The sequence below is a fragment of the Hippocampus guttulatus genome, chromosome 9, assembly GCF_054856545.1.
Source record: "Hippocampus guttulatus isolate MCC_2025c chromosome 9, RoL_Hgut_1.0, whole genome shotgun sequence".
NCBI lineage: Eukaryota > Metazoa > Chordata > Actinopteri > Syngnathiformes > Syngnathidae > Hippocampus > Hippocampus guttulatus.
Window position 1 is genome coordinate 23,191,520 of NC_141269.1, and position 26,871 is coordinate 23,218,390.

Here is a 26,871-nt window from a genome sequence, read left to right on the forward strand (position 1 = left end):
TGAAATGTGGAGACACATGTTAATGGCAGATCGGAATTGATCACATCACATGTCAACATTTGACCAGAGATCTTCAGTCGGAATGATTTAAATCGAAATATCAAAAAGTCAGCACACATTGAATTTCCCAAGAACAAAATGAAGCTTTGCCTAACTGATGTTTTCTCATTCGCGTGTCATGTGTATAAAACAATGACAATTACAATCCACTGTAATTGCTGGCCCAATTATTTTCTGTTGACCACTGTCCTTTTTCTGCTTTGTATTGGATTGAAGCTTTATTATTTGACTACTTTCAACAATGACATTAGGGCATGCCAACCATTTGACTCCCCAATAACAGAAGTCTGACCTGATTAATGAAATTAGAAGCGACCGCTTCAGTTCATGTCGATAAGTTAATGCTACAGTGGTGAAGCATCGCCTGCTGTGAATATTCAGCTGAAGACATTTATTCATCTCCTTGGTAAAAGCAAAATTTGAATTAACCTTGGTGCCGACAGACCTCATTAACATGGGTGCTTAATCCCAGTCTTGCTCATGCTTGTGAACGCCACTTCCTCTAGAACAGGGGTGTCAAACTCAGATCCTGGAGGGCAGCTGTCCTGCATGTTTTCCAAGTCTCCAAGTTGCAACACACCTGATTCAAATGATCGGATCATCAGCAAGCTCTGCGGAAGCCTGACATTGAACCTGTTCATTTGAATCAGGTGTGTTGCAACAGGGAGACTTGGAAAACATGCAGGACAGCGGCCCTCCAGGACCTGAGTTTGACACCTATGCTCTAGAAGACAACTGAAAAATCTTTGGGAATTGTGCTTTGGCTATTTCAGGGTGTGACCTTAACAGACCTAAAGGAAGCTGAGAAGACTGTGTCTAAAGCTGCGGATCCCCTGCCTCGTAACATTCAGCCCGTCAGCCCCATCATCACTCTCACGCCTGCTGAGAGGGGTGAGTTTGGTTCTGTAGACATTCCATAGCTACTCTGTGTTTTCTGTTCATCTTAACATTTCTACTCTTGTACCCTAGTAAGAATGAAGTACGATTTTTTTCCATTGCTATCATTCAGTCACTTAAATATAAACAGGCTAACATTGCTCATCAGAGCTCACAATTTTTTTTTAACCTGACAAGTCAAGATGTTGCCATGTGCCACTGATTGAACATATAAAAAAAATCCAATTATTAAATGAAAGGTTAAAAGAAAAGAGGCAGCAACAGATTTCGTTCTTCGATACAAATGTTCTGTCGACATTCCATAGCTACTCCGTTGTCTGTTCATCTTAACATTTCTACTCTTGTACTCTAGTAAGAATGAAGTATGATTTAAAAAAAATTTTTTTTTGGTACATCATGAACTTCCCTTGCTAACATTCCGTCACTTATTTGCTCACAAGTTAAGATGTTGCCATGTGATTGAACATATACAAAACAAATCAACACACTATCAAAAAGAAACGCAGAAGAACGGCAGCAGTAGATTCAGTTGTTCGATTCAAATGTTGAATAAGAGTAGTGGTCGGCTTAATGGTCGGCTTTTAACGCCGGAAAACCTTGTGGTTTTGTGCACGTTGGTGAAAGAAGTCTGAGCGTAGACTCCCGAATGCTTAGCAAGTCTTCGAGGAAGTCAGCGGCTTGGGGTCGCCAAAAAAACCCCCCACAGACAATACTTGGGAGCATGTAACCAAAGCAGACACTATTGAGGCTGGAACACGTGACAGTAATGTGGCAAGACACAGTGTGGAAGTCAAGGATCGTATGGCACAGAAGTATTAGAGAAGCTGCCACCAAGCTGATGTGGCTCAGGTGAGGGTCCTGGTTTGCTGGCGCCGTCTGCCCATTGGTCTGAAGGTGGTCGCCGGACAAAAGGCTGATTGAAGTCTCCAGCATGCGACAGACGGCCTTCCAGACATGAGATGAAGTACGGCCTCCTGTTGGACACAACGTCCATGGGGATTCCGTGGAGCCCGAAAACATGCTGGACCAGGAGGTTAGCATTGTCTAAGGCAGTTGTGAGTGGAACAAACTGAACTACCTTTGAGGACCGATCAACGATAAAATATTTTGTCAAACGTAGCAACACAAAATTACTACAAAAAAAAAAAAAAAATAAACTATCATGCACTCAAGCAAATAAAGTAGCAAGTGAAAATCACCTTGCGGGAAATGCTTGTGACAACAAGGAGAAAGCAGGTCATCAGGTCACTCTTGAGACTGGAATGCATGGCAAGAGGGGGAAAAAAAAGCAACGTGGCCAGACACAATGTGAAAGTCAAGGATCTTCTGGCACAGAACAATGGGAAAAGCTGGCACCTACTCCAGCAGATGTGGCCCAGGTGAGAGGGTGAGGCTCCGCCCCTGAGTTCGGCCCTGCCACTCGCCATGCTCCTGCGCTGCAAAAGAGGGCGAAGGGGGCAGGGGAGGAGCAGAAGTAGGCAGAGCAACATGGCAAAGGCGAAACAGAACCATGACAATAAGTGTATTTATTCAATACTTCTCTTATTTCATGTGTAATTTAATTAGTATTTCTGATTCATAAAAAAATGGTAAACGAAATTGTGACTTTATAATAAAAACAAATTTTGATGCTCTATTTTGGCAAAATTGCTCATCCCGAAAAAGGAGTAGGAATTTTTTTTATTTAAAAAAAATACCTGTATATATATCCCTAATTCTGAATAGACTTGTCTTAACTAATAATGAAATAGGAAGCATGTACGGTATACTTCAAAGAGCCAAAAATAAGAAGTCCGTGTTAAGTAACCACGAGATTCAAGATATGGTTGCCAACTGCTTCATCATCCTTTATTTATTTTTTTTGCTTCTACCTGATTGGTATGTTTTTATTTATCACTTGTGTTTACAAATATTTTTAAAAATAAAAAGTTTTTATATTCAAAATCATGGCCATTCCACAAGTTTCATTCCACTGCTTTAAGTGTCTGACGCTTTTTATGGTCTTAGATTTTTTTAAATACCCCTTGTCCCCTCAAAAACCTTCTGTTGTTTCTAACATCTTCTGAGTGCTGTGGCAAAGTAAATTTTGTACATTTCCTGTGCTGTTTTGAATTTCACTACTGTAACCCATAACATTTGAGTATATTGAAATTGATCAGTAGTTCATTGGTTGGTTCTATGTATCCAACTTGATTAATAATTTTGATTGCATTATTTGTAACTTCAGGATTGGATAAGTGTTGCTTTTATATCTGATGCTCCATATTTCCACACTATAAATCATATTTGGCAGTGAGCAGTAGCGTGTGTATGATACCACGATTGGCTTGAGAAAGATATTATAGGCTGTTCACATTGGAGTTTGATATTTTTGTAGTTTGTGATTGGTGTGATTCATCAAGAGTGTTAGCACCTTCCCCATGTGTTCCAGATACGGACCCAGTGAAGCAGGAGGAGCCTGAGGGAGACAGGCGTCTGGGAGTGAAGGACAGGAGGCGAGCGAGAAAAGAGAGACGCTCCACTGGCGTCACTCAGCCGAGTGGAGAGGTGGGAAGGACGTTCGCCGCACATTCACGGTCCAGCAGTTGCAAATTCACCCTTACATGTCTTTGTTTTCCAGAGCCAATCATAAAAGTGTTTTTTTGTTCTCATTTCTTTTTTGCTGCCAGCAATAACAGACCGAAAAATCTGTTATTTTATTCATCATATATTTGTTTCACGGGCAGAACATGCAAACTCCACACAGGAAGGCCGGAGCCCGAATCGAACTCTGCACTGTGAGGCTGACACACTAACCAGTCATCCACTGTGCAGCTATTTGTTGCAGACATCGTGAAATGTGTTGATAAGGTCATTCCATGGATCTGCCATTCAAAACAAAGCAAGTCCTACTTGAGCAATGCAAGTTGTGCAAGGAACTGATCGGGATGTCACTGTTTTACACACAACCTAAAGTCACAGTTAGTTTAAAAAAAATGTTAAAAAATAATCATCATAGTTCAACATAAATGAAACCTGACTGTGTTATACATTCAATTACTGGTAACACAAACACACATGAGAAGGATAGATTTCCTTAAAAGCATGGCACCACACAATGCATTCGGGAAACCTCCCAAAAGATTTTTTTAAACAACATAGGTCATGTATGTATGAATTGGGGGGGGGGGGGGATGAACCCCATTATCTGCGTGGAATGAGGACCAGGCCAGCCTGTGAATAGCAAAAATCCGCTTATTATTGACACCTCTTGAAATTTTTTTGGTTTTGGGGGTTGAATCGGTAATCAGTATTTTTTTTGTCTGCCAAAAATCTGCATCAGCCCCCAAAATCATAGCAGTTGGAGCCTACTCACATTATATGCGTATCAAATTTTTCATGCCTGATCTCCTCCATCCTGACACATACCACCCGTTTCCCGCGGTGGGGCAATCCTCCCTGACCGGGATTTGAACCCACATCCCAGTCTTCGAAGGCAGTAGCCTAAACCAGTGAGCCATTTAGCTGTTACAGATTTCCTTTTGAAAGTTGCATTAAAACTTCAACTTCAAAATACATCACCCTGAGTAAAAATTACCCCAAGTACCCAGCAAGTGGGTCCGGAAAACAACACACGGCATTTTCGATGTGTGTTTGAAATGCAAATATTTGAAAATGTCCTTGGTGTGTTGCTGACAACCAATTTGTGTTTCAGAATGATGAAGAGGATGCTCATTTGGATGATACAGACAACTCCTCAACGTGAGTTATAGCTTTCTATGGCACCTGATATTATATACAGTATATTGTTTTATTGTCTTAGTAAAAGTATAATCTGCCGTGATAAGTTGTCAGTGGCGGGCCTTGACTCGGCACCCAGCCCCGCCAAATGCTGGCTACTCTCAGCCTTCGAGCCGCCTCTGTCTATTCAATCTGATTTTATTTATTTATCGACTGACTGATTGACTGACATCAGTCATAACCAGACATTTCAATTCATTCCATTCGGCATCTACCAGCAATCCTGAGTCTGAAGGCTCAGGGAAATTCCATTCCTATGGCAACACATAGAAGCTGAAATCCTGAAAATGCTGTCCAATGTTTTTTAGTCATCCTAAGAGGTATTTGAGCCATGCTTTGTCTAGTCCCAGGGCCTGTTTGTCATGGGTGACCTTGCCAGGGCCGCAAAGCCCCAGACAACTTAGCTCTGAGGATCACTGGGACACACAAACCCGTCCAGCGTGAAAAGGCGACAGCCACTGTAAGCTATAGAATTTGGTTGGTTGGTTGATTATTTTTTGGGGTCAGTACTGCAAATAAGGGGCTTTGGATTGTTGCATCACATGGACTCAGCGCCTCTGAGTGAGAACACTGCATGACTGATGTGAGCTTCTTGCGTGCCAAAACAGTTCCATCGTGTTATCAATAGTGCATCCAGTTGGTTCTGTGTACCAAGCTGAGTCATGCCTCTAAATCCTTTTGAAGGAATTTGAATCTGTCCCCAAGTATCTTCACGTCGCTCCAGTTGGTCTCTCGGACGTCTGCGAGCATATTTAATGTGCGCCCTGCTTCACTTGCAATGAGATATTTTTTTTGTGTTCATTCATTAAGACAAGTAAAGCAGTTGTAATCTGTGTTGCCATCTGTGTTCTATGTTTCTCTGCAGTGCGAGTGGATTAGGGGACGCTGACTACAGGATGGTACGTGTCTGAGCTCCTCCCCATGCAGAAGCTTGTACATACCTAAAATAGGAAACACAGCAGTGCTCTTCTGGCTTCAGCTAGAAGTGAACAGAGTTGCCGGATGTCCGGAATGCTCATCAAGTTATTTCCAGCCGACTCTTTTTGCGTGGACATTCCTACCTTCAGCAGAACCTCCCTCTTCTGATCAATGACGGGTGATACATTTGTGTGCTTCCCCTCCAGCTCTACTTCCAGATATTGCAGCAGAACCTCGCACTGAAGGACAAGCTGCAGGAGATGGAATTGTTGCTCAGCCAAAACAAAGTGGAGCTGGAAAGACTCAAACAGGTCGGGCCAGTTTGTCGGTTTGATTCGGAAAAACTAAGTTTAGCTCACTATATCGTGAGGACCCGGACAGCAGGGGAGGGTTGCAAAAGGCTGGAAAATTTCCAGAAAGTTCCCGTTAGAGTTCCATGGGAGATGAATGCTTTCATGCACCCAGTAATGACAACCTGAAACCCAACAACATGATAAGCTGTCCACTGTAGCACTGTAGCCGCTGACCCTGAAAGGGTTAATATGCTGAAATTTGGAAATATTCCACAATGGAAACTTTCCAACCTAGGAATAAAGGGCAATTTAATGGTAAGGTCAAATTCAAGGATAAATATCAAGAATTTGTCCTTTTGTTGAGCATCTAAAAAAAATCTTACATGAGTGTCGGTGGATGAGAAAAAAACCCACTTGTGAAATTGGGTTACTTGTAAATCCAGGTACCGTTCTACTCGGCAACCTCACTTCCTGGTTCGGCCCACTCAATTTTCGTTCATTTCCATTTGATGATCGAAAGTTGATTTCCAACGATGAAAATTGCTGGAATTGTTCAACGTAAAGCTCGAAGCACAAGTACGGAGTGTGACTTGACAAATTCTCTCTGTGACAGAGTCAAGATAGCAGTACAGAGAGGCCTGCCCTTTTGGAGCTGGAGAGATTTGTAAGTGCGCTCCACCACAACACAAGCACGTCTTTGTGCTCTTGTGAATGACGAAAGGCAAAAAAAAGTTTTTCTTCTGTGGTAGTCACTTGACTTTTGTGTTGCGTTTTAGGAGAAGTTGGCCCTCCAGAGGAGAGCAGTGGAACTGGAAGACGAGTTGAAGGTTCTGACTGACTTCACGATTCTCACAGTAATACGTAGAGTTCACATGAAGAAGTGCAGCTGGGGGTCACTCGTAAGAGTGTAGACGATGAATAGCGACTTGGCAGAAATGCCTGTGTTACTCACGCTCACCTCCAGGGGCACCACATGAAATTTTAGAACGTTTTTGCAGGGTAATTGACGAAAAACCTCGCAAAATCAGTCTAAAAACCATGAAGGGGCTACATTGCGCTCATTGACACACATGCGTTGACAGACTCGTAAATTCAAGTATTCAAAGTAACAGAACGTAACATGTTGAAAGCAACCCCTCCACCCCACAGTAACACAGATCAAAACCTCCATAAGCCACTTGATTACAAAGCACTGTATCCTAACAGTGCTTAAAAAAAAGTTCCTTCTCATCTTTCAGGTTTGTGTTTGTTTCAGGGTGCAGACCACATTTGGGGGGTTTTTTTCTTGATGAGTGTCGTTGTTTTAAATGATTCTTTACAAGGATTTCTTTTTGCAGTTGTTGATACTTATTCATCGTGCAAGGCCACACGGTCTTGCCTTCAATTTAAGTTGCACTGTCATTTGTGACCACTATCAGGAATGCTGATACAAGCTGCAAAGTTTAACCAAAGTTGAACTTCATTGTCTTGATTAAGAATTTCGACATACCTTAAAGAATTCAGGCTGTAAGATAATGCTAATTATGTAAGAGGAGCGGCTTGGTGCAGCAATTTGCCTCCATTTACATATGATCTGATTCGTCGACTAATTCCAACTACAATTAGTGACTTGTAAGCTATCCATCCACCCATCCATATTCTGATCCGCTTATCCTCACAAGGGTCGCAAGGCGTGCTGGAGCCTATTCAAGCTATCTTCGGCAAGGGGAACACACCCTGAATTGGTTGCCGGCCAATCGCAGGGCACACATTGACGCGCAACCATCCGCGCTCACACTCACACCTAGGGACAATTTAGAGTAAATAATTAACCTATGGTGTATATTTTTGGAATGTGGGAGGAAAGCGGAGTACCCGGAGAAAACCCACGCAGGCACAGGGAGAACATGCAAACTCCACACAGGAAGGCCCGAGCTGGAATCGAACGCTGCACCTCTGCACTGTGAGCCCAACGCGCTAACCAGTCGCCCACCGGGCCGCCCACTTGTCAACTAGCAAAATAATAACTTGTGTGTCAACTATCAAAATAATACTCTGGCAGTCCGAGTTGAGACTTGTCATTGCATAGCCTACACATCCTGGGTTAGTGCTCAACATTAAGCTTTTCATGTGACATGCATAAAATTTGCCAGAGAAGACAGAAAATGAAACCTGAATTCGAAATGGGTGTGTGTTTGCATGTTTGCCTATGCGCGTGTGCATTTGTGTACGTGTGGCGGGGTTATAACCTCCGCCCTTCGAACTGAAACTGCTGCCACACCGTCGCAAACCCTGATAATACCCTCTTGAACCGCCAGCGTGCATGGGTCTCTATGCACAGATATTAACCCTCATGCAAATCAAATGTAGTTTTGTCCTAGGCGATGTGGTATGACTACTCCGTCAGACATGCGTCAAAAATGCAAAGTCTGCCATTGCAATTATCTGCAGCTTAATAAATCATCTTATATAAGTGACCACCTACCTGTCTTTGCAGTTTTTCATAATTATTTTGATAGAAAAGCTAAGTCAACAACTCGCATAACAGAAATAAGCCTAAGAACCCAACGCTCCATCGATGCTTTTAAGCAAGACCTAGAAAAACAAAACTGGACCGAGGTCTACTCAAACGAAGACCCAGATACAGCTTTTGAAGTATTTCAGTCTACCATAATCTCCTTATATGATAAACATTTTCCATTAACTAAAGTCTCCAAAAAGTATAAAGACCCAAGTAAGCCATGGATAACGAAAGGCATAGAAAACGCATGTAAAAAGAAAAACAATTTATATAAATTGTTTTTAAAATTGAGAACTGAAGAAGCAGAAAAAAAATAAGACCTATAAAAATAAACTAGTAAATATTATAAGAACCAGTAAAAGAGATCATTATCATGCACTATTAGAGCAGAATAAAAGTAACACACAAGAAATATGGAAAATACTTAATCAAGTAATCAGAAATAGTTCTAAAAAAATGTATTATCCAGAGTATTTTATCAAAGGCAAAAATACTATTCTGGAAAAAACTGCAGAAATAGCAACTGAATTTAATGAGTCTTTTGTCAACATCGGCAGTAACCTAGCAAAACAAATTCCTGATCCAACAAACTTGTTTGAAATAGATAGATACGTAGAAAAAAACTCCTCCATGATGTCCCTTACTGCTGTAAAACAAGAAGTATCACAAAACTTTTAAAAATAAAAAGTCAACTGATTGCTTTAATATTGATATGACAATAATAAAGCAGATTATAGAATATGTAGTGCGACCTTTCACGCACATATGCAACCTGTCATTCAAAGCTGGTATCTTTCCATCAAAAATGAAAATTGCTAAAGTTATTCCAATCTATAAAAGTGGAGAAAGACATCTGTTAACAAATTATAGACCAATATCACTACTACCACAATTTTCAAAAATATTAGGAAAACAATTTTCTCGCAGACTTGATAGCTTTATACAAAAGCACGCGCTGTTAAGTGAGAATCAATATGGCTTCAGGGAAAAACAGACCACCTCAATGGCAGTTATGGAGTTTGTGGAAGCAATAGCCACTAATATAGACAACAAAGAATTTACTGTTGGGGTTTTCCTAGATCTAAAAAAAGCTTTTGACACAATAGATCACAGTATATTATTGAAAAAACTAGAAAGATATGGCATTAGAGGTGTAGCTTATAAATGGATAAAAAGTTATTTAGAAAACAGATATCAGTACGTGCAGCTCAACAATAAAAAAAACTAATCAACTGAAAATCACTCATGGAGTTCCTCTGGGGTCAGTGCTTGGTCCAAAACTATTCATCTTATATATAAATGATGTCTGCAAGGTCGCAAAAAAATTTAAATGTGTCCTATTTGCTGATGATACAATTTTCTACTGTTCTGGAATAAATCTGAAACAGCTCCTGACAACCGTAGAAAACAAATTAAAAAACTGGTTCGACAGAAATAAATTGTCACTTAACCTGAAAAAAATCGAAGTTAATTGTTTTTGGCACAAGACCAATCAAACACCAAGCTAAAATTATGGTAAACTCAATTGAGATAGAAAGAGCGTATGAAACCAAGTTTCTCGGATTAGTAATAGACTCAAAACTATGTTGGAAGCCACAAATCGATAACGTAAAAAGAAAAATAGCCAAAACCGTAGGGATCCTCTACAAAACCAAGGAAGTGCTAAATAAGAGATCTTTGTACACATTATACACTTCATTATTATTACCATATATGACCTACTGTGTGGAAATATGGGGAAATGCCTGTAAAACAAACACACTCCCTATTCTAAAACTACAACAAAAAAAACAATTCGAATTATTAATAGATCAAAATATACGGAACCCACAAATCCACTATTTATCAAATTAAATACGATGACTTTTTATGACCTGGTTGACTTTAAAATCGCCCAATTAATGTACAAAGCACACAATAACGTGCTCTGCCAAAACATTCAGACGTTTTTCGAAATTCGAGAAAGCAGCTATGATTTAAGAGGTACCAACTTATTCAAAAAACTCAAAACAAGAACAAACATCAAGCAAAGAAGTGTATCTATCAAAGGTGTTAATCTGTGGAATAATTTCGAAACGGACCTGAAAATGAGTAAATCGCTTGCTGAGTTCAAAAACAAATTTAAAAAAATAGTACAAACAACCTACATCAATCAGAGTTAAATTGATAAATTCTAAACATTAAATATAATGATAAATCAGAACTAAGTTGATAAATAGAGAAAGGTATTGAAATATCCATTATGAATACAAGAGAAAATTGACACAAGAGTGCCAGGGTGTGGATGTATATAATCTCGATACAAACCAAAAGTTGTAAAAATATCACGGTTCAGGGTAAAGTATGAGCCTTCATGGAGACTTTTCTTCTTACTTTTTTTCTTTTCTGATTGATATAAAAATGATTTACACATAACGGGGTAGGACCAGATAAGTTTTTTACTTCTTCCTACTCCCTTGAACATAATAACTGTGTTGAATGAAGACTGATTTCTTTCTTTTTACTATTTTATCTACCTTATTTTCTGTCAAATTATTCCTGTATATGTTTTATGTTCAATAAACAAACCAAACCAAACCCAATGCTAAATTAATACGTTTGCATGTGCTCCTCTGACAATGCACAAAATAAACAATGCAGCATTTTAATTGGTTTGGCAGACGCAATCCTCCTGCTTGTGTTCACTCAGGAAATGAGCTTCCACATCCGTTTGGGGTGGAAATCAAGTTTACTATGGCCGCCAGTCCAAGTTTTTTGTTTTGTGTGTTATGTAATCCTGCTTAAGATTTGACAGCAGCTTCTTGTTCTTTTCCAAAGGTTCTGGGAGACCTGAAAGCAGACAACCAGAGGCTCAAGGATGAGAATGCTGCCCTCATTCGAGTCATCAGTAAACTGTCCAGATGAAAAAGGAAAAGAAAAGGAGGAACTTAACGTATTAATAGGACAGAGCAGAGTTACAATTATGTCAAACACAGCCAAGTTTAACTGAACAGAATTTCAGGGCTATTGCATATTTACTGTATGACGACAAAGCTGAAGTGCACCTTCTGTGGGTGGGGTGGGGGGGGGGGGGCAGGGCTGCATGTCGCTCCTGTTCACATCCTCTTCTAGATTCCGTTTTATAGTTGTTTTTAACTGGAATATTTTACAGGGCTTCTCTCCCTTTTTTGTTTTTGTTTGTACAAACTTTTAAGAGACTAAAAGCCATGCTCTTTCATACTTTTGACCTCCGACGGTGGAAAGGAAAAAAAGAAACTGCGCTTGGTTAATAGGAAAACAAAAATGTGCCAAATCCGGCCCAAATTGAACAAATGAATGAATGTTTGTCAGGGTAAATCTGGACTTTTTTTCTTTTTTAGACTGCTGCAAAGGCGGACCAAATGTGTAATGTTTATTTCTGTGTGCGTGTACAGACGTGTAAATGGTGTACATACAGGCAAGATCATTGGCATTTCATGTTGCACTTTTCGAACTGGAGGTTTCTGAATGCATCATCTTGGAAGCAAAGTATACCATTGACCCCAGAATGGATTTCTACTTTTCAGTCGACAAGGCCGGACTGTTCGCCGTTTACTGTACTGCCATTGAAAGAAACGCATTGCATGTCAACTATTGTGTTGCTGTGCCTTTCAAGTATTCTATTTTGTCATAACAGATTAATATTAAGCATAACATCATGATTCTGACTCATTCTTATGTAATTTGTTGTACATATTAGCTTTTGGGAAAAAGTAGCCAAAAACATGTTGCATGGTCAAAAGTCTTACTGTACAGTTAGAATCAGCCGCACAACAAAGCGGAGTTCCACAATAGTTGTGCGCAATTGTTCCAAGTCAAACCACCACAATTCAGTGCCCAAGTTGAGATAAATCTTTATTGACCAAGAACAATCACAAATGATATCATGTACAACCCCACCAGCATGCCAGTGATTTCATAGAAACTATACAATGTGAAGGAATGTATGGCGCAGGAATACATACAGTAGCTTCCATGAGAACAACATAAAGGCTCAATTACATCCATATGCGCTGGACCAGCACAAGTTCATTTAGGGTTTGTTACCGGTCACTTGTTTCAGTGTTCAATTGAAATCCTACTGCTTTAAGGGTTATGTGACTGTTGTCAATGCATTTAAAATAAAAAAAACGGGCTCGCGGCCGATCCTGACGCCATCAATGTCGCCCAGCGGCGGCCCGCTGACTGCAAGCATGATCCAATCGGAATCAGCTCGGGGGGTGTTGCAGGAGGGCACGTGTACGTTAAGGCAAAAGAGGAACACCACCAGAGCAAATAAGACAAAACATTTGTGACCGTTTTTATTTGGACACGATCATTTGTAATAAGGCTTCAGGCTTTTTCTTGTTTTTCTCCAATTCTTAACATTCATTACCCTGCAATTATATAAGAAGGGTTCATTTTGGGGAGCATTGGCCATGTGCACAGCTGACAAGTAACCCGTCGAAACAATCTCCACATCAACAGGGCTACAGGTGGGTGTTAGTTGATAGCGAAGTGAGCCCTTGACTTTCAGGCTACCTGGCAGCAAAACTGCACACAGGGTGAGACTAGTCTTGCTTTAAACAATCATAAGGCAGGTTTGGATGACCAATCGGTTCTGGGGCCACGCTCCCATTTGAAAAGGGAGTGCAGGACGACATGCGGAGCAGCTCTGAATGAAGGCAGGTATTGGTCATTTTATCAAAAGAGCAAGCAGGAAAGGAATAATGGATGTGGTGGGGAGACAGATGATTATCGGTGAGGTTGATACAGTCACACAACCAGTGATACAACTAGATCGAAAGGCAAACTCAAGTTGATTGTACACTTGCTTTAACCATGTACTTCATTCTGAGAGGAAGACAGCATTCTGTTGAAGCGGCGACCAGCAAAAGCAAGAGTGGAGTGAAGCGGGCGGCGGGGTTGCAAAGGGGCAGTGACGTTCCACCAATCCAAGCTTAGTGAGGTGATGTGATTGGATGGACCGGGGGCGAGGGAATAGTGCTGCTACTGATGCTAGGAGAAGTCAAAGGAATGTCAGGGTGTTAAGACAAACGAAAGGAGGCGTAAACAGACAAGGCATAACAACATGAAATGTACATTGGTTAAAAAAAAAAAAAAAACGGGAAGACCCAAATGGCGGAAGGAGACTGCAGGATTGGGTGGCAGGGCGGCAGGTGTCTCACGACAGACAGCGGGTAGACATCTTTCACTTGCCGCACACTCAAAGGCTCGGTTTAGTCTTTCCAGTCTTTCTTGATGTTGAGATTCCACTCCCAGCTCAGGTGGTCGTGCTTGTCGTCATCGGTAAACTTGGATTTGATGACGTAGTTGCCGCGGGCCAGCAAGCCTTTCGGGGCCTCCTCCACCGTGGTCACAAAGTCATATGCAGCCGGGCGCGGCCCGTAGCTGCCCACCATGTAGTCCGACTTGTCAACTGTGGACACAGAGCGGTGGGCATTACAAGGGAAAAAAAATAATAATAAAAATAACAGTGTACAATGCAGGCGGCCCGGTAGTCCAGTGGTTAGCACGTTGACTTCACAGTGCAGAGGTACCAGGTTCAATTCCAGCTGCGGCCACCCTGTGTGGAGTTTGCATGTTCTCCCCGGGCCTGCGTGGGTTTTCTCCGGGTACACCGGTTTCCTCCCACATTCCAAAAACATGCATGGCAGGCTGATTGAACACTCTAAATTGTCCCTGGGTGTGAGTGTGAGCACGGATGGTTGTTTGTGTCTGTGTGCCCTGCAATTGGCTGGCAACCGATTCAGGGTGTCCCCCCCCTACTGCTCGAAGACAGCTGGGATGGGCTCCAGCACCCCTCGTGACCCTAGTGAGGATGAAGTGGTTTGGAAGATGAATGAATGTACAATGCACAACAAAGAACATCTGAAGAGCTCTTCCGTAATGCCATTGCTTATGTTGGGAAAATGCATATTCACCCAGACCGTCATCGAAGTTACCCATCCCTGCTCAACAAAGACAATGCAGCACCTTCTGACCTTCCCTTTACCTCTCCATCAACACCCGGAAGGCAAATAATCCATCATGTCCGAAGAATGAAACCATACCGTTGCTCACAATTACTCATTTGCGTCTAAAGTTGATCTTCCCCTACTCTTTCCCACAACATTGGGTGGCTCATCACCTCGAGCGTTCCCACAATGGCCCCCACTTTTCCTTCATTCCTCAGGCATCTTTTCATCCTCTAGAATTCGACTGAACAACCTTGTCAAAAGGTCCACAGCCACCTCTGTCATCATTTGCTTCCATTTTGGTCTTTGCCCCCTCCAACTATGTTCTGGCATTGGCTGTTCCTTGCCTCATTTTTCCACTTCTTCTTAGCTAAACCTTTTCCTTGTCTGCTTTCCTACACTTTCTGGGCCCACCACTTAGTCTGCTTCTCCCCTTTGCTATGAGAATACATTCTAAGTACTTTCCTGCCTGTCTCTCGGGTCAACTTGGCTGCAGTGGAAGTCTTGAGGAAGCTCCTGCTGACCACTCAGGGCCCGTCTCACCTCTTCTTGCAATAGCTGCATGACATGCTTCCTTTCTCAGCTTCCACCACGCGGCTCTCTGCTCTGTCTTTGTCTTATCTTCCTCGCCCTCAAAGTTATCCTACACACAGCTGTGTACTGTTTGACATTCTCCCCGACAACTTACAGTGAGTAACCTCTTTCAGATGACATAGTCTGCACAAGATGTCACCCGCCTGCGTGCATCTACCTCTGTCTTTGTTTCTCTCCTAACAACCACGTCTGTAGTCGCGCGATGTTTCAGCCTCTTTTGGATTTAAGCCAGTGGAGTCAAACTCATTTCACATGGTGGGCCACATACGCCCTCGGGAGATGTCAAGTGGGCTGGACCATTAAATCTGCTATAAATAACCAAAATAATATGTCTTTCGTTTGTTTTGGTCTAAAGAAGCACAAGAACATTGGAAAAATGTTGAAATTGAATGAGCATATCTTTTCCAAAACATTTAATGAAGCACCTTAAGATTTCCTTAGACAAATGTGCATTTTTATCATTCACATATATATATGCATTGCAACTGATCCCACTGATTGTACAAAGGCACAAAACTTTAACGAGTAATTGGTATTGAAAAATATAGTAATGTATTTTAAGATTAAACGAGATTTGTAAAATGAATTTTTCAACCATTTAAACGTGTATATACAATCTAAATTTAATCCCTGCCTACACCTTAGAAACTAAGGAGAGTGCTCTTAAATGTGTAAAGAATAAAGTATTCGCATTTCCTTGAAGCATCAGCTGTGTTGGGTCTGTCTCAGTGACATACTGAGACTGCTGTTGTCTTCTACTCTGATCAAAACACTGTGTCCCCCAGCAGACATTCCGTGAATTGCACTTTATTGAAAATATTCATTCCGGTTCTTTTATGCATTTTTTTCTTCACTTGTAAATGATCTTGCGGGCTTGATCGAACCTCCTTGGGGGCCCGCGGCCCGTATGTTTGACACCCCTGATTTAAGCACTCACGGCAGCCAAAGCTGAGGATGGGGATGAGGTGAACGACTAACACTGAGAGCCTCTACAGTTTCTTTTCTAGTTCACATCCTCCCTGTGGAGCAGAACCACGACTTATATCAAATGATTTCAAGTTTTATCCTCATCACTCGATGTGACCCTCTTTTCACCTCCAGGACATTCTTAACCAACTCTTGCTTTGAGATAACCCTTACTCCATTTCTCTTCCCATCTCCATCAAGGTAAAACAAGTTGATACGTGTCCCTTACTTCTAGACTTACTGCCTCTCCATCTAATTTCCTAATCATCGTGGCAACCAACTCCCTAGCCTTTGCTGTCATAGTCCCACTGTTCAGGTCTAGGCAGCGTGCTTCCCTCTTCTCTTTGCATCCATGGACTCACTCTCCGCCTCTCCTCCATCTACGACCAACAGCAGCTGGACTTCCACTGACGGCATGTAGATTAACCGGGGCTGCGGACACTCCAGTATGAAATTCTTTGGAATGGCTGCTCAGAATTGTCCGGCAAAATTTAAAGCCGGTTCCCCTTTGAATTTATCTGGATTTGGGACCAGGCTAGACTATGTACTGGTTTATGCCCTGTTTGGGTGGGTGCCTTCTGCTGGCACATTTCTGTTGGCTAAAAACAGTATTTAAAAAAAAAAAAAAAATCGTCACTCACTTTTCATTCCTTTCCTGGATGTCTGCTGCACATATTTCAGACCTGAAACAATCTCCCTGTTTACCTGAGGAGGCAAGAAAAATAACATTGTGCTTCAGTTGAGTAAGTAGGTGTTATTTGTTGTTTTGAAGACATCAAATACAGCATTGGCTTCTCACAAACATCTTAAAATTTAGAAGGATGCTGGAAAACGCTGCAGGAAAAAGATTTCTTTCAAGGTACACAATGTACTCATGTTACCACAGGAATCAGTGGTTGCTTCCCATACGCTTTCTCTACTCAACTGACAACAGACAAAGACAACATTTTTTAAACCATTGCATTTACACTTATTTGGCCTAACAAAAGGATAACACAGGTCAGGATGGGGGCTGTGTGCTTGCCAAAGCGACAACATCAATAATTCCTTCTAAGCTGCATTTTTGTGGTACTTTCACTTTTTATTTTCATATTCTCATTTAAAGAAATGGAAACGTTGATTTGGCACGGGCTTAACAGAGACGGGAGAAAAACCCAAAAGACCCCCAAAAAATAATGCAAGGCGAGCACACATGCCGTGAAATCACGGTCACACGAACGTTGCTCTTCTACGAGCAGTCCGTGAGCGCTGTCCACTCATCACCTTGCCAATCCGCTCGCAACTAAATCGAGGAGGAAAGGAGCGTCGATGCATTCCTGAGCAAGATTGTTTCCGCACAGTTGAAGCATATTATCGGGGCGCTCGTATGATGTGTCAATGGCTCGGTCAACATAGTCAGAGCCCCCCGCCATGCTTTAGTTAATTTTTTTTTTCAACAAAAAGTGAGTTATGAAATTTCACTTTGTCCTGCTTTTTCAAGTTGTTTAACTGATCTGACAGCTTAAAGGGCAAATCAAACCCAACATTTTTTTCAAAATATCTTCTATGGAGATCCACTTATCTAAACACGGGATTCTGATTAACATTGCGCTTGTTGGAATGTGACTGAAGCAGTAAAATTCGCATTTGGCCACTTGCTGTTGACCGAATAGGACATCACATTTCGTTATGGCTCAGGTAACAACCATTGTTACAACCAACTCTGCTTCAGGAGAGCCGTAGACACCTCAGTGTGAAGAAAATGCTTTAAATTAAGACTGAACACAACTGAGGTAAGAGTTTAGTTTTGTGTGTGTGTGTGGCCGGGAACCAGTTCTCTAACATGGTCCCTGTTATTACATAAAACAAGATACTCGGGTTGTATGAGATTGTGTCCACACCAAATTGTCAGGGTAAAAATAAATAAAACCCGAAAAAGGAAAAAAAAATAGATATGTACAAAACGACAACTATTGTGTTTAAATCTCTTTAAGTGTCAACAGAGATGGTCCGAGGTATGCACATTTGTGGCCATAATGTGGAGTGTGTAAATACACAGCTGGAAGAAGAGCCGCTCTCACCTTAAAGCTGATCTTTATTTTGTATTCAACTCCTTCCTTTAGAACAAAGGCCTCATTCTTGAAGGATTCCAAGTCTCCTGGTGGAAATCAAAATAAAACAGGTATCAACATACACCATATCAGGTATCGTGACCAACGTTATCGCCGTCATCAGGAAAATCACAACAGCGGGAAAAGAAGTGTAAAAATAAAAAATCTATCATAGAAAGCATTATTTTAGCAAGTTTTATTATTAATACAAAACATCCATGAGGCGTGTCAGGAATCAAATGCAAACGACAAATGACAACTGTTCTATTCAAATTAATCCCCCTGGAGTCGAGCGCACTTTCCCAGCCATCTTTGCGTTATCCCGGTTCATGCCCAGCTCATTTGCGATCATTCCAACTGTCAAACGACGATCGCTGCACACCATCTGCCTCACATGCTCAACGTTGGCCACCGCTCTGCTCGTTGAAGTTATAACATTGACTCGTTAACGTTGAACTCTCTGGCCGCTGCTCTATTTCCGTGTTCAACTGTAAAACCGATCGCCTAAAATTTGAACTCTGCGTTGTCAGCATGTCTCCAGCAAGGAGCCATTTTGGGGTTGACATATTACCGTAATGATGACCATACACCAAAGCGCATCAGATTTGAAGGCGCGCTGTGAGCTTTTAAGAAAATGGAAGGCTTTTAGGTGCGCCTTTTTGTGCGGAAAATACGGTAGTTGAGTAGTTACTTAAATAAAAGTTCTAAAATCGATGAATAATTGTTTTAATAATCATGATTTCAATCTCAATCAAAAATAATTGTGATTATTATTTTTTCCCATCATGATCCTACTGGGATGTGCCAAGATGTCATCACTGTGCACTGCCTGCACAGTGAAAATGTTTTAATTCAGGTGAAGCTTTAGTGGCGCGATATGCTATGCTAAGTGCAGTGCGAAAGGGCCTTCGCAATGCTGTTTGGATTATAATTGGATTTACACAATGTAAAATGCTCGGCAGTTTCAATAGTCCAAACAGGCAATGGTGTGCTACCGACCTGTATATTATTGCCAAGTAAGCATTTTACTCCTCCTTGTCTTGCTAACATACATGTAAGAAAATAGGGCAATTCTGCCACATAAACCATCCTCCTGGGACTCACCTTGCAAGTCCAGCACCAGAGGATCTGGGGCGCTTTCACACATCAGAGCCATTTGGGTAACCTGGACATTGGGAACGTTGGGGTCTGACAAGAACAGAACAAGCATGAGCTCCTGCATTTCTGACATTACACATGAATTATGCATTCTAAATGACTTGCGCAAAAAAAATAAAAGTCTTCACAACCCACATTTAATGTTATGGAGATGCATTTGCTTATGGTGTCAGTTATATGTACAATGTTTTTGTGTAAACTACAAAGTATAGACAACATGCTATAATTCAACCTTTCAATAATAAATAATGCACACTTGACAACAATATACTAAAAGTATTACCGAGTCGTCCGTCTTTATCACTTTATACAAACTGTAACGTATTCAGGGATGAGAGTGGCTAGTGATGGAAAAAGCGGAAGGGGCGAGGCTTCTTACAAAAGTGGCACGAAACATGCTGAAGATGAGCACCAACATGCAACTTCAAATTTGCTGCTCAAAATCAAAACTAAAAAAGGACACACATTACCTGCCATATTTAAGATGTGTTTATTACTTGTATTCATAAAGTGTTGTTTAAATGTGATAAAAAGCTGTTGATTCTTACCTCATACAGTGACAGTGAAGTCCCACACTGTTTACTATATATGGGTTATGAATGTATTTTATTATATAAAGTGGATGTCTATTTACAGTATATCCAACAATATATAGTTTCATGATGTAGAATACTTTATTTTCTCTTCCTTTTAAGCTTTTTAGCAAGCGCTAAAAGCTTATTGGTCCTCTCCGTCTTTTTCCACTCTCTTTTTAGCCAACTCCTCTTGTTTTTACACATGCTGCAGGCTGTCGAAAAGCACTTGAGATCGAGTAATTACTTTTCAGTAGAAATGTCTGTTTTCGGTGTTTCACCGAGGTTGCGTGACTCTTTCCATCCTCTCGATCCGTATAGAATGACATCGTCACACACTGTACACAGAGCTTTACCGGCGACATCGAGCTTTTTCACGAAATCCGACACAAGCACAATGGTTCCTCTTTACTGTTTCCTACTGGGGACACCGTCAGCTTTCTATCCAACCCGTCCCATCGAAACGTGTTTTTCAGATCCGCATCTATCTGACCCACTTTAGCTTCGTCGCGAGTCTCGATAACATTCGGCATTCGCGAGAAAGGGGTTTAGGAAGGCGAACACGGATTGGTTGTGATTTGTATTTGCCGATATAGCGACCAATCACAACAAGTAAGACGTTAGTTTTAGCCCATATAGGAAATAACGACAAACTAACGCTTCGCGATAAAAAACGGGATTCAAAATGGATGCTTGCAAACGTTACTTGTAAACGTTACGAGCCCCGAATCTGCCGAAGACAAGTCCGGACCCCACCCCCCGATTTTTTTACGGATTTGGAACAATATAAAATATGTCAATTTTGACTGGGAAAAAGCGGAATTCCGCCAAAAAATCGCATCCCTGCGTATAAGAAAACATATGGTTGAGTACTTTACTTTTTACTTTATACATTGCTCCAGTCTGTACAAATACCATTGTAAATGTCAGATTAAAAGTTTTTAAAAAACTAATTCTTGTCATCTGTTGAGCCCATCGTTTGTCTCAGAATGTCCTAAATAGAACATGAATGAATGGCAGTGCACTAAACTGTTGTTTGTGCATGCTTTTGAAGTTAGTGAGCTCGATTAAGCTTCTCTGGCAAAGGGCATACTTATTGTGACCAGCAAAGAGGCATTGCCCCGATAGCTCATGTTCGGAATTCAAACACAGAATGTCAAAAATATGATTTTGTATGCTCCCTGGAAGGACACGATTACATTCCACTTATTCGCTGAGTCAAGAGTTACAACTTCAACTTGCAACTCATGACTTAAATCACCTTCACTTGGCACCTCGACTGTTGGACCATATATTTGCCTAACTGCCAAATGAGACGCATTGCTCTCTTTTAGAATGCTTTTGGGAAAGGTTTAATGTAATCAAGTGATGGCTCACACACACAAAACAACAATCAGATTTATCAATATGATGTCATAATTCCTCATATCTGCCCGATAATTATCGCGCATCCCTTAAAACAACAACAGAAAGAAAGCAGCTGCATTACCAGCTTCAGACACTCCAGTGCCGAGTAGGGCTTCCTTGTATTTACGTAAGCTCTCGTCATCCTTATCCATCTCATGGATCTCCTGCACCGTTTTTTGGGCAGGTGCCTTGTAGTTCACAATCTCTGGCTCCTCATTTTCTGCGGCGATGGCTGCGAGCTGCTCTGGAGTAACGTCATCCTCAGCCATGTCTGGTGAGAACAAAAATTATATACAGTACACTGATAAAGAAAAAAGGGTGAAAACAAAACAACAACAAATGTTGGACCCATGCTCAAGATGGACATTGGCCTACTAGGAAGGAGGTTGCGCTGCCTGGAGAAACAGAAATCCACAACGATAAAGAAGAGGAAGGCTGAGGAACTGCGTGCAACAGTCTGACTCTGTAGCTGCTCTGAGCGCAAAAAAATGGCAGCAGCGCCCGTCCTTAAGCTGCTCCTGATGCTGCTGACCTAACTGTGACTGTTACGTGACATCACATCAACTCACTTCTCTGAAATTACATCACCCCTGTGTGAGAGTCATGAAGAGGGGTTAACAATTAGCCAACTGCACAGGTTTGCATTGGACAGATAGATAGATAGATAGATAGATAGATAGATAGATAGATAGATAGAAAGAACACAAATGTAGCCTCTTCTATCTATCTATCAGCGGTACAATGAAAAATGACCACATTTTATGGCAAAGATGTGCATCATTACTGCATGAGGGATAACCTTTATTTATTGATAGTCATTCTCTCATGTCGCTTAAGCTGCACTGTCTTCATCGTAGTGTGTATTTTGGGATTTTTTTTGCATCATTCATTTAAAAAAAATTGGTTAGTTGTTACATTTTAAGAGGTATGTGTTTGTGAGGCATGCTGCTCCAGTTCTGATGGAGCGTCTGGAGTTTTGTTCCGACCAAAGATTATTTTGATTGCACTAGATGTTTAAAAAGTGTTTTGAAAACATCCCGATGAAAGCCCTAATGAAAATGACATTTTGTTTAAGAAGTAATAGACTTTGACTGTTAATATATAGCACTGTGTTCCTATTTGATAATTATTTAAGTTGACAGACGAAGAAGACAGAAAGGAGTGGCTGCCAAAGAAACGCACATCTGGTTCCTGCACATCCTTGAGCAAGGTAGTAAACCACACTCGTGCAGTGGTTCTTAACCTTGTTAGAGGCACCGAACCCAACCAATTCATATGCACAGGTCTAGTACCCGCCAGTCTAGTACCCGCACTCTTTTACAACAAAGCCACACTGTTGTAACATGTGCAAAATGTGGTTTGGCATCGTCTCAGTGAAATAAGCAGGGGCGTCCATGAAAAAGATGTTGCTGGGATGGCAGCGTATGTATCTCAAAACAGATCTGTACCTTTCAGCATACATGGTGCCTTCACATATGTGGAAGTTACCCATGACATTGGCACAGCCCCACACCATCAAAGATGCTGGCTTTTGAACTTTGTTCCCATAACAGCCCAGATGGTTCTTTTCCTCTTTGGCCTGGAGAACACAACATCCAGAAACCCTTTTGTCCTTTGCATCAGTTCATCTTAAGGGGTGTTCACACAGCAAGATTGCTTTCGTGCTCTGTCGGACTTCCGTCATGTGTTTGTTTAATAACGACACAAGACTTTGCTGGTAACATCTTTCCTTTTGTAGAAGACTGGATGGACTGTCTCGGAGTTGTTTGTGTAGTTTGTTCATTTGTTGTGTGTTCACAACCCCCCGCTCCCCATATAATTTATTTTGTGATTTCCTCTCTTGATTTTCTGTTTGGCGCATTACGTGTTTGCTTTTCTGAGTGTCATTGAAGTCATTGTTGATTTAAGTTTTCGGGGGCGGTCACTCTCGAGCAGAAGGCACGGAGACCGAGAAGGAGAAGGACGTGCCTGTCCAGTAGTCGCTTGAGTTGTGTGTACGTTTTAAAAAGAACCAACACGACAGCTCATTTGTTTTCTGTCGTTTTGCCCCGCTGCAGAAACTGCCGTGTGAACGCAAGTGGGGCTGCACCGACGCTGTGCCGGTGCAGACACGCTCAGTGGCTTTGTACGTGTGAACGCTCCACACAATTTGCTGCGGTGCAAAATATATCGCAACAAAATACATCGTTGCAGCGCCGGAGCAAATGTGTGCCGTGTGAACACCCCTTTAGATGAGCTTGGGCTCAAACAAGCAGGTGGCGTTTCTGGGTGCGGTGGAGAAACAGCGGCTGCTTTGCATTGTACCGAGTTTTAAGTTGCACTGATAGCTTTAGCGCCAAACTGTATTAACTGACATTCTCAGTTAGCCTGTTCACCTATCGAATGTTCCAAACGGTGTTTGATGAGCCTTTCTAAAATTTCTCTGTCCTTTTCACCACCTGTCCCAGCTTTATTGGAACGTGTTGCAGTCATAAAATTCTAAATGAATGATCATTTGCTAAAAACAATTAAGTTAATAATTTTAAACATAAATATCTTGAATTTGTAGTACATTGAATTAAATATAAGTTAAACATGATAGTCAAATAATTGCATTGTGTTTTTTAAATGTTCAACACAATGTCCTGTGTGTGTGTATGTGTATTTTCCCGCCTAACACATTTCAATGAGAAAGTGTGACCCAAACCGCCGTGTATAACCTATGAGAATTATCCCGGGTTTGCTCCCATTTGTGGATAAGAAATACTCCTTCCCCATACCTCTTCTGGCCTGCCCAAACTAGCAGTCATCGGAGGAATGTCTGCAAGTTACAAAGAGAAAACACTAACGACCAAACGTGTGCACTCCAAAGCGTGTCAGAGCACAAGTCAATGACATGCTGATGCCTAAATCACGGTGTGGCTACAACATTTTCCCAATTATTAACATGAAGGTTGTAACAATATTAAGTCTATATGGTGTTGGCATCATACCCGGTGTGAATGCATTATGTAACTTCAGGCCAAAAAAACCACACCAAAAAAAAAACGGAATCGCATTTCTCTTTAAAGAAATGGATGATTCGCTGATAGATGACTGGGGCATGTGACACTGAAACGGTGAGGATTTAATAAGATGTGTGCAAAAAGAACCACACATCAATAGATATATTTATATTCCAACACCGCAATGTTTTGCAACGGTGGAGCAGAACCTTCTCGCACTAACGCATAATGAATAATAGCACATCAGGACGACGATAACTGCACTAAAAGAAGTATCAAGTTTGAGTTATACCTTGCTGTTGTATTAGCGGTGAAATAGTTTGACTAAATGATCTTAACTTTTTACTTTGCGCCGTCGATTTCCGACAGGGTGGGGTTGATGACAGGGACAAGAGGCTAATTGCTAATGTGGGCTGAACAATTCAACCAAGCTAACCAAAGCCAGCAGGCTCACGCTGCACTTGGCAAGTTATAACCTGCTTAGTGGGTGAGGAGACATGAGTGGTTTAGAAACCCCTACGAGACAACTGTTCCCCCTGAATAGAAAGAGAGCAGACAAACCTTTTTTTCCAAATCAGAGGCGCTTCCAGGTGCCTTAATAAGTACGTTCGTTGTGCGCTGCTGTGTAAGTATGGCGAATAACGGAACGGCGCCGCCCGGTGCGCCACCCGCCCTCGCAGCATTTCCGGGAATAAAACTACGGCGAGGCAAAAGTCTCAAATGTATTGAGCAACCTTCACCCTCCGCCTGCCCCACCCTACCCTCTTCCATGGTGTTTGGTGCAAACGTTTTCATAACCACAGTTGCAGTGTACGGCACTATTTTTGGTGCGACATAAATGTACCTAAATACATAGTCTATTCTCATGGCATCGGCCTACGCATATTTTTTTTTAACATACATTTTAGGTCAGAAACGGTACTCACTGGCATTTGTTACATGGGCCTTCAGTCGGGGTTTCCACCGCGTAATCTCTCTTTTACTTCCACTACTGTGTTACGCTATTATTCCTCTCCTCTTAGTTAGATTTGATCGATAAAGTGTTATTCATCTCTGTTAGTTAGATTTGATTGTTACAGTATTAGTCCTCTCAATTGTTACAGTATTATTCCTCTCCTCTTAGTTAGATTCGATCACTAAGGTGTTATACCTCTCTGTTGGTTGTGTTTGTTCAGACACTTGAAAGAAACAATGTAGAAAGTTGTTGAAGGTATTTCCTGCTTACTGTGATTACGAAACCGGTGATCACCCCCACCACTTTCAGGACCCCTCCAGAGGACATGTCTACATCAAAAGAGGAACTGTTATCCTTAGTTTCTGTGTTGCAGCTATTGAGGGACTGCGCTTTTCTATGAGTACTATTGATCCCAGTCTCTTTCCTGAACATCTGTTTGCACACTTAAAACAACGTATGTAGTGTTGAATCGTATCTTCTTCCTCCTTGGTTGATTAACGGTCCCCCAAGTGTCCTCTGTTTTTTCCCCCGCACCTTGGGTCCCTGATTGCTGTTAAGCCCTCCTGGGAAGAACTCTCATCTCAGGATGTATGCACAGCGGGGTTCTGGAACTGCCGTCACACCAAATGGTGGGTAGTGGTGGTTTGGTCTCACCTCACCACTCCCAACTTCTTCCAGCCACACCGGGTCAGATGTCATGTTACTTTCTTTGTTTCCGGGATTTGCATGAGAGGCGTACCTCCCCGCCTCTCATTATCATATTGTCTCTATATAATCTCATGTCTGTATTTTCTCTACGCTCTTCTGACGAGATCTGAGACTCTCAGGAGCCCGAATCGATTCGTAAACTGCAGAAAATAATATTAAACTCTTCAAGGTACTGTACATCGACTCCAGCCTTTATTTGGTGAACCAACATCCTCATCATCCAAAATTAACGAACACGCGGGGGAAGAGAAAGGCCGCTCTTCCCCCATCAACTGTCATATCAAATATTATAGAAACCATCATACTCTACAAAAATATAACGATACACAACTGTGCCAGCAGTCAAGAATCAATATTTATCTAATAACATGACAAAAAACCCAAATACGTTTAAATAAAATACATACAGAGATGTCAAGCAACAAAAATACGTTATTAAATTACTTAATCTAATATGGGGTAGGCGGCCCTCCAGTGGTTAGCAGGTCGGCTTCACGGTTCGATTCCAGCTCCGACCTCCCTGTGTGGAGTTTGCATGTTCTCCCCGGGCCTGCGTGGGTTTTCTCTGGGTGCTCTGGTTTCCTCCCACATTCCAAAAAAACATACATGGCAGACTGATTGGGCGCTCTAAATTGTCCCTAGGTGTGAGTGTGGGTGTGGATGGTTGTTCGTCTCTGTGTGCCCTGCGATTGGTTGGCAACTGATTCAGGGTGTCCCCCGCCTCCTGCCCGAAGACGGCTGGGATAGGCTCCAGCACCCCCCGCGACCTTAGTGAGGATCAAACGCTTCGGAAAATGGATGGATAATATGGGGTATCTATATATTAGTGGTTATTTTTCCAGCCTATTTTAGACTTCTACTCTTTACATTTTACCCAAATATCTCTACTTTCTACTCCTTATAAAAAAATATAGTATATATATATATTTAAAAGCCTCGTTACGATTTCATTTTGGATTGTATTCTTTCCATTCATCGCTGTTCAAAACGCCAATCCGGAAAAAATGCACGAGG

The 26,871-nt window shown here is 41.7% G+C and overlaps 2 protein-coding genes across 5 annotated transcripts in view; one reads left to right on the plus strand and one right to left on the minus strand.

Moving 5' to 3' along the window:
• ppp1r12c (protein phosphatase 1, regulatory subunit 12C) overlaps nt 1-12,120 on the plus strand; it is a 38,614-nt gene extending 26,494 nt beyond the window's left edge. For all 4 annotated transcript variants that reach the window (XM_086121231.1, XM_086121233.1, XM_086121234.1 and 1 more), the window contains 8 exons: nt 834-951; nt 3,389-3,504; nt 4,652-4,698; nt 5,603-5,636; nt 5,862-5,966; nt 6,562-6,612; nt 6,725-6,775; nt 11,266-12,120. In XM_086121231.1, the coding sequence (XP_085977357.1) occupies nt 834-951; nt 3,389-3,504; nt 4,652-4,698; nt 5,603-5,636; nt 5,862-5,966; nt 6,562-6,612; nt 6,725-6,775; nt 11,266-11,352 (609 nt within the window). In that variant the 3' untranslated portion in view covers nt 11,353-12,120. The remainder of the gene's footprint in view (nt 1-833; nt 952-3,388; nt 3,505-4,651; nt 4,699-5,602; nt 5,637-5,861; nt 5,967-6,561; nt 6,613-6,724; nt 6,776-11,265) is intronic.
• A 183-nt stretch (nt 12,121-12,303) lies between these two features.
• Nucleotides 12,304-24,882, minus strand: LOC147200798 (rho GDP-dissociation inhibitor 1-like). The gene is made up of 6 exons (XM_086121235.1): nt 24,756-24,882; nt 21,293-21,481; nt 19,178-19,261; nt 18,044-18,120; nt 16,625-16,688; nt 12,304-13,885 (listed from the first exon to the last, which is right to left on the minus strand). The coding sequence occupies exons 2-6, from the start codon at nt 21,477-21,479 to the stop codon at nt 13,686-13,688; spliced, it is 612 nt and encodes a 203-aa protein (XP_085977361.1). The 5' UTR covers nt 21,480-21,481; nt 24,756-24,882; the 3' UTR covers nt 12,304-13,685.
• Between the last annotated feature and the right edge of the window lie 1,989 nt (nt 24,883-26,871).

Excerpts from the sequence above, each read along its gene's own strand:
- LOC147200798 (XM_086121235.1), bottom strand. The coding sequence starts at position 21,479 with ATGGCTGAGGATGACGTTACTCCAGAGCAGCTCGCAGCCATCGCCGCA. Across the intron at positions 18,121-19,177 it reads TCTGGTGCTGGACTTGCAAG|GAGACTTGGAATCCTTCAAG; the intron begins GTGAGTCCCAGG and ends GATTTCCACCAG. Across the intron at positions 16,689-18,043 it reads AAATAAAGATCAGCTTTAAG|GTAAACAGGGAGATTGTTTC; the intron begins GTGAGAGCGGCT and ends TTGCCTCCTCAG.